General features: G+C 41.8%; 1 protein-coding gene across 1 annotated transcript in view; it reads right to left on the bottom strand.

Moving 5' to 3' along the window:
• Nucleotides 1-8,184, bottom strand: part of MAP4K5 (mitogen-activated protein kinase kinase kinase kinase 5) — a 139,274-nt gene that overhangs the window by 58,457 nt on the left and 72,633 nt on the right. The window contains exons 7-11 of the mRNA XM_042460977.1: nt 7,263-7,310; nt 7,113-7,155; nt 5,306-5,378; nt 3,691-3,822; nt 2,210-2,272 (exon numbers count right to left, since the gene is read on the bottom strand). Coding sequence (XP_042316911.1) covers nt 2,210-2,272; nt 3,691-3,822; nt 5,306-5,378; nt 7,113-7,155; nt 7,263-7,310 — 359 coding nt within the window. The remainder of the gene's footprint in view (nt 1-2,209; nt 2,273-3,690; nt 3,823-5,305; nt 5,379-7,112; nt 7,156-7,262; nt 7,311-8,184) is intronic.

Genomic DNA, 8,184 nt, shown 5'->3' with positions numbered 1-8,184 from the left:
CCATGTTCTAGAAGATTTTCTTCCTGACGTTTCACCAGCATCTGTGGCTGGCATCTTCAGAGAATGCTTGCCTGGAAAAAAGTGGGTGTATATATACTGTGTGAGCCTGGGAATGCAGGAGTGATTTGCATGTGTCTTGTTCTGTGCTGATGGCAGGCCTCAGGCTGGGAGGCTAATGCAAACGAGGATGAGTGTCTGCTAATTGGTGATCATTATCTGCTGGGAAACCCCTGACTCTGAGTGGTTTCCCATTTGCATTTGCTGAGTCCTTATTTTGCTATTCCTCAGGACTGGGAGCCAAATTTTGTTCACTTTAAGGGTTTCTTCTTTCCGGCTGAAATTATCCAGATGTTTGTGGATCTCAATGGCTTCCCTGTGCATCCTGACATGAGAGTGGTTGGCATGGTCCAGAACCTCCGTGTTTTCAAACAGTATTTGATGCCCAGGATGGTTTATGGCATGTTCTGCTACTGCTGATTTTTCTGGCTGACCCAGTCTGCAGTGTCTCTCGTGTTTGAATTTGTTCCCTTATACATTTGGACAATTCTTTGTGGCAATAAATGCCACCTGAAAAGCATCTTGTAATTGTTTTCTTTTAAATCCTTGTTACTTCAATCTTTTTTCCACACTTCCTCTGAACATTAATGTTCTATGTTGTGTCCTATGTCTTGCGCCCATTTAACCATGCTGTCTTTAATTATTTTTTCTTCTTGCACTGTTTTTAAACTAGTTTTTTAAAACCTGTATTTTTTAAACTGATATTAGTGTTGTTAGTAGTTTAAGCGCACATTAATGTCACTTTTTTGTATGATTTAACTATGTTGTACTTGTTTTAACTTGTAAGCTGTTTAGACTCCTGGCTTTGGAAAATGCTGCAGTTGTTAAATAAAGTCAACAACAGCAACAGTAGCAGTATCAACAACAAAGGCTGCATCAAGGACCTTGGTGTATTTTCTTTTGCTGTATTGCGATGATGCTACCATCCATGAACTGACAGTATATCTGTGCACATGCATATGTGTGCTTATGTTTGTGGAAAATGAATATTCCAGTAATGGCTGCATCCAATGAAGCTTCTTTCTTCTACAAGCCACATATGGCTACATATCCAGATTGAGGGTAGTAATGCCATTTATTCTGCTTTGTTCAGACCTCATCTGGGATACTGTGTCCAGTTCTGGCACCACAATTCCAGGAGGATATTGCCAAACGGGAATGTGTCCAGAGAAGGATGGTCATGTTGGGCAAAGATCTGGAAACCCAGCCCTGTGTAGAATGACTGAGGGAGCTGGGAATGTTTAGCTTGGAGAGGAAAAGATTAAGAGGTGACATGATTCAGTCATCTCTAAATATCTGAAGGCGTGTCATGAAGAAGATGGAGCAAGCTTGTTTTCTGCTGCTCTGGACACTAGAACACAAACCAATGGATTCAAATAAGAAATGCTTCTCTGGGCATTAGTTTCTTCATTGTAAGAGCTGTTTGGAAGTGGAATGGACTGCCTCAGAGGATAATAATAATAATAATAATAATAATAATAATAATAATAATAATTTGTATACCGCCCTGTGGCGAACCAATCCGGGCGGTTGACAACAGTGATTATAACAGAGTAAAATATAAAATTAAAAACATTATAATCCCTCCCCTCCTTATAAAAGTATTAAAAAATATGACAGATTAAAAACACAATATCAAAACATAAAATATAGTTAAAACAAACTAAAAACCCTGGTGTCCCTCTGGAGATCCTCAACCATCACTGAAGATGGGGCCACGAGAGGAAAGAGGGGATCAGGGAGCCCAGGCCGGGATGGTTAATCTGGAAAGGCCTGCCGGAAGAGATCCGTCTTGACAGCTTTTTTAAATGGTGGAGTCTCCTTCTTAGGAGGTCTTTAAACAGAGGCTGGATGAGCATCTTTCATGAGTGCTTTACTGGGGTATTCCTGCACGGCAGAGGGTTTGACTAGATGACCAACTCTAAGCGTCTATGAATAGCTCTTCTCACGTGAACTGGAACAATGCATTCAGATTCCTCATGTGTTGTATATTAAGAAATTAACAGCACCACTTCCCTACCTTTGTTCTTGTCCTCGTAAGGGTCACATTAACTGTCAAAAGGCTTTTCTAACCTGCTTTCAAGTGGTTAGCATGGAGAAAGGGCAGAGCAAAGAGAACAAAGGCCTAATTGCAAGAAACAATCAGACTTACCATTTGTTTTTTTCTTTTAGTTTTGGAGGTTGAAAGTTGCTTTTGGACATTAGAAAGAGGGCCCTGGAAGACAAAAAAAGTACCACAGCAAATTAAGACAGAGTACGCCAAACTATGTTTGAATTAGCTGTGGCTGAATTTTATTTATTCATTTGAGAGCTTGGAGGTTTGAGGGATGTAGGCTAAGTGTGGAGTTTAGCTCATGAATGCATTTTCATGATTAGTCCAAAGGACTCTGTTATTGGCTTTCATGGTAATAATTCACTCTAAGGATTTAATCACTCGAGGCTATAAAAGAGGAATTTTAACATGATAAAAGTGTCTTTGGCTGGTATTTATCACACAAAGTCATGCCTGTCCTGCTGCCACCATGCATTTCATTCATTACTATAATGCATCTTTTTATTGATAGGCAAAACCTGTCAATAGGCTCTCAAACTCACTGCTATTCCATTACTGCCTTCATGCAATAGGTTTCTTCCATTGCAGTTCTGCTTCTAAGACTGTCACATGGTATGAGTAGATGTGATTCTGCTCCTCTCCTCCTGTCTCCACTCTTTTTCACAGTGATTGTGTCAACATCTTCCCAAAGTAGGCACCTGAGTGTACATTCACACAGCAGCAGCTTTGGGAAGCAGTTGCAGCTGTGATCATTGCATGGGGCTGCTGTGTGAATATGCACAAAGCAGCACTATACTTTGGGGGTGGGGGGGGGAAGCAGCAATCACAACTGCCAACATGCGTTTGGCAGTACTGAGAACAGAACACATGATCATGGATTGCTAAAAGCACTATTGCGGAGAAAAGCGAAATAAGAAATGATGACAAACTGGTATGCTTCCACTCTTAAACTAGAGTGATTATGACGAGACAGCAGACAAGTATGATAAAATCCTTAGTGTATTCTTTTTTGGAAGGGGAAAGATGGGGTAAATTGTTGATTTTAAATTCTTCTCTCTCCCCACACCCCCAATTTAATTCCACTGGCTACATCAGGAGTGGGAAAAGTCAGGCCCGTGGGCCTTATGCAGCCCTGGGGACCTCAAAGGACAGTCCCTGAAGCCCCTTCTGAACCACCACCACAAAAAAATAAAAAAAAGAAAAAGAAAAAGAAAAAGAAAGAAAGAAAAAGAAAAGAAAAAAAAACACACCCTTCAATGCAATTTTTTTTTACACTGAACTGTCCCAAAAATGGCTGCAAATGTGGCAGTTTACTTTCCCCACCTCTTCACAGCTCCAACTCCCCTCCAAAACAAAGAAACAAAGAAACAGTTGGAAAGTGGCCAAAATGGCCTCCAGAAGTGTCACACTACACTCAATGCCATGCGCACATTTTGCATGCACTGAAGTGCAATGATTTGACCCACTGGGTGTAGCTACAGTGGGAAGGGAAGATTAACCTTTGACCGCTCAGCAGTTGTCCACACCAGGGCTAAATGCTAGCAAATTTAAGATAGTGACACAATCGTCTGTCCACTGACCTCATGGGATGAAGCTCAAACATAGGTGGCTGCAGCTCGCCAAGCTCAATGGCTGTGATACCGACAGCCCAGATGTCACAGAGTTGGTTGTAGCCTCCATTCTTTTCTACTGCGGCAACTTCTGGGGCCATCCTTATGTAGAGAAAAACACCACCACCGTTAGACAGAAAGTACTTTGCAAGCTAAACCAGGCCTTTGCTATATATAATGCAAGAGGAACACAGCCTACGAGCCCTTCATATTGTAGCCTCCATACCCACACTGCACAACTTTAGCAATCTGGTCCCCCTTGTAACTGCTGTGGCTCCATCCTATGGTATCCTGGAATATCTGGGGATGTACTTAGAATTCTCTAGTGTACTCCCATGACCTAGTTCATTATAACTCTCTTTAAGAGAATGAAAGCCAACGTGGTTCGAGTGCTGGACTATTACTCTGAAGACCAGTGTTCCAATCCCCACATGGCCATGGAAACTCACTGGGTCACTCCAGGCAACAAACATACTCTCAGCCAAAAGGAAGGCAAAAGCCAACCCCTTTGAACAAATATTACATCGTGATAGGTTCTCCTTAGGGTTGCCATAAGTCAGAAACAACTTGAGAGCACACAACAATAATAACAACAGAAGAGAATTCCAAGTAACTCTCAAAATGTCAAATCCCAGCATGCCATAGGATGGAGCCATGGCAGTTAAAGTGGTATCAGACTGTGCTGTGTGGTATGAATCCACCCGAGGAGTCCCCCAGCCATGCAAACTCATTCTGGCAATAAAGGCAGAAGGTTTACTCCATTCTTTGTTGAACCACTTGTTTATGGCTGACTTTTTCTTTGGCTTAATGAGACAGCCTGAACTGATCCCACATTATATTCACAGATATCATTCTATCCCATATGAACACTGGGAACTCTAGTTCAGGGACAGAAATCAGAATAATTTTCAGAGTTCCGTGAGTGGAGATTCAATTATTAAACCATTACAAAAATACAGGACACATAAGTTTGATCGGTCTGTCTTGGAAAACAAAAACCAGGAGTAATTAACTTTTTGAGAACTAAGAACCTGGTTGAAAATGCTTAGAAACACAAATTTGCATCTATGACCATGAGAAATAGAAATTTATGGGTTCTTTTTTTTACAAGATTCTCAGAAACAGTTGTTGAGGGTACATGTCAAAAGATGTACATCTTGCACATCATCAGTGTTTGTTAAAAGGACAGACCACTTTCTGTTGCTTTTTGTTTGCTGAAACAACAGTGTAACATTATACAAGGGTGTCTGTCACAACAAAATATTTTTCCCAAACTGCAAAAACGGTTGCAGATGAGACTTATGAGTTGCTGGATCATGTAGCTCACATGGGCAGACATTTCCTATAAACCATTAAAGTGACCTCAGGATGAATTTGGGAGAAGACACTCAGCATTGCTAATATATATCAGCAGGTCAATCTGGCAAAGACACAGAGGGAAAAAGGTCCAATCCCAAAGTCTGCTGCCATCAGCTCACTACATCCGTCACTGAACTTGTCTGTTTTAGAATCTTTATAGTCTAGTCTGGAAACCCTGGTTCAAACATCTAAATCCTTGTTGGAATAATCCCAAGGAATTTATTACCAGTAAGGGGTGCCAATAAACGACTTCCTCTTTGCAATTGTGGCTGTTATTTTTGCCGCTACTCCGAAGTCAGCTGGGGAAGAAAGGATTGAAGACATTTCTAGAAGCTGGCTTTCCATTTTGCAAAAAGAGCAAAGAAAATACAAGGAAAATTGGACATTCAATAAACAGATCCCACTTTACCTTTCTTTAACACTGTCATTCATGTAGCCCAGGAATAATTGTTAATGGGTTAATTGAGGATCATATTCATTAATATCCTTTAATTCTGTGTTTCTCAAACCAGTGTCTCCCAGCTATCTTGAACTACAATTCCCATCATCCCCACCAAACAGAATTAATTGGCAGGACTCCTGTGGCCATAGGTGGAGGTATTGGCCACAAGCCTGAATAACTTTAAAGGGGGATTACAGGATTAGACAAACTCATGAAGGCTGAAAACACCTAAACATTACCTTCCTGCTTGGAGGAAGTATGAATAAATGAATGCAAAGCTACTGCGGGGGAAAAGCTACAGAAGAGCTTGCTTGTGGCTTTTTCAGAGGGCATTTAATTGACCACTATGAGAATCAGGAAACTAGCCTTCACAGGCTTACTCAGCAAACGGATCTTGCAGGACCTTTGAAACTAACTGTGGTGGGGTACACACCGCCAGAAAGAGGAGCCTCCCCGGCACCTGTCTTTGCTCTGCAGGAGCGCCACAGCAACCAAATTGCACAGCGCTCCTGCAGAGCAAAAAAGGAGCACTTGGAAGCGGCTCCTTTTTGCGGCATTGCTGTGACGCCGCAAAGCGGGAGAGACATCACGGTGACATCGCAGCTGCGCTGCCCTGTCTGGAAGTGGCGCAGCCACGACATCACCATTACGTGCCACGTCTGGTGGGCGCATCACAGCTGCGGCGTCCTCGTTATGTGTGAGGGCTGCCGGGCGTGTGGGCATTCCGCCCACCAGGCAACCCTTGCACATGACAAGGGCACCTCAAAGGCCCATATGTTCTGGGCCAAAGTGAAAGAAGCTGTAGCATGAACTTTTGTAGACTCAAGTCTACGAAAGCTCATGGTATAATGTCTTTCGCTCAGTTAGTCTCAAAGGTGCTGCAAGATCCCTTTGCATAATGATATTCCAGACTAACACAGCTAGGTCTCTGAATTTTATCAGCAAAGTTTAGCATGGACTAAAATGAACACACTGATCTAATCATTCCTGCTCAAAGTACAGTTGGCCCTCCACATTCGTGAGGATTAAGGGCACAGGGCCCCTGAGAAAGCAGGAAAACCATGAATGTCCACAGCACCCCCTTTCTCAGCAGATCCCTTTTGAGGATGATACGGGGTGCTGTCACAATCCCATCAATTGCATGCTGTCCTTATCTCTTCCTTGCTGTCTTTTTCTCTGTGTTGGCTAGCCTTCCCTGCCTCTTCCTGTGCCTCCCTCCTTGTCTTTTTATCTGCCTGCCTGTCCATCCTACCTTCTCCCTCTTTTCCCCATTGCCAGGGAGCATATGAAGGGGAAGAGCCCACTTTTTTCTCTCTCTAGTTTGCTTTCAACCCTTCATCTTGCCCTCTCTGGACAAACTCGTGAATAATCAAATCCACAAAGGTTAAACCTACAAATAAGGAGGGATTTTGTATGACAAAGAGTTTGCCAACCAGCACTGTCTGTATCCAGCTTTTACTCCATTCTGAGCTCAGCCTGGTGAGCAGAGGATTAGGGTTAGGATTAGGTGATCCTGAAGTGGCCCCACTGCTCTTACAAGAGTTATGTCTGTCTTCTCTGTCAAGAAAACTTAGAGAGCCAGCTCACTTACCTAACTTGATGTCCCCATGATCTGTCAGCAAAATGTTGGCACCCTAAAAAGACAAACACACAAGAAGATTCCAAATGCTTAGGTTCACTTGTTTACCCTACCAAACTTCAGCTTCTACTTGAGAAAGAGTTTTCATGGGCAATTGCCTACCTTAATGTCCCGATGCATTTTCCCTTTCATGTGCAAATAAGCAAGTCCCTTTAAAAAAAGGAAGGAACAAAAGTAAGGAGGAAACTTTAAGGTGGCATACACAGTTAAAAGCAGCCAGTGGCAATACTGGATGTGGGGTGAAACCATTAGCATGTTTAGGAGGCAGACTTTGACTACCATTAAAAGAAGGTAAACTGTAAGATTTCTTTAAAAAGGAAAAGAATGATTATGTGTTTTGGCATGAAGAAGGCATCATTCTTCTAATTTTGTGATGAACTGTTGCAAAAGGAAATTCTTTCAAAATTACATATTAAAATACTAAAATACGTTTTAAGTAAATATATGGGTTAACTGCAACCAATGCATTGTATTCAGTGGAATTCATTCCCAATAAAACGTGTACAAGACTGCAACCTAAGGCACAGTAAAGATGGCAGCATTAATTTAACACACTGGTTTTTATAAATATTAGGCTAGACTATAGTCAAAATTAAGCACTTCTGTAAAGCAAGTGGGGAAAAAGGTCCACATTGTGTGAAAAGGGGTGATTTTAATTGCTAAATTGTTATTACTTAATTACCCTAGGGCCACTTTTGAAAAGAAAGAGAGGAACTTGTTGTCTGATATGATTGTAGAAACAAGGGTGTTAATGGCCAAAGCCGGGAAATCTGTCGTAAGTCCTTTGCTGAATGGCTGCACAAAAATTTGGCACGTTATGAATCTGTGAACAAATCATCAGCCATTTCGTATGGTGAAGCAGGAAGAGCAAATGCATTTTTAGTGTCTGCAAATGAGAGATTTCCAGTCATTTCTTCCTGGAATCTGTACATGTCCACATAAAACCTCAAGTACTATATTTGCTATTGGTATTTTCAGGCTGCTACATTACTTACACCAAATATCATTACCCCAAGTATCAAAC

The sequence above is a fragment of the Sceloporus undulatus genome, chromosome 1, assembly GCF_019175285.1.
Source record: "Sceloporus undulatus isolate JIND9_A2432 ecotype Alabama chromosome 1, SceUnd_v1.1, whole genome shotgun sequence".
Lineage (NCBI taxonomy): Eukaryota > Metazoa > Chordata > Lepidosauria > Squamata > Phrynosomatidae > Sceloporus > Sceloporus undulatus.
This window is presented reverse-complemented; position numbering and strand designations above follow the sequence as displayed.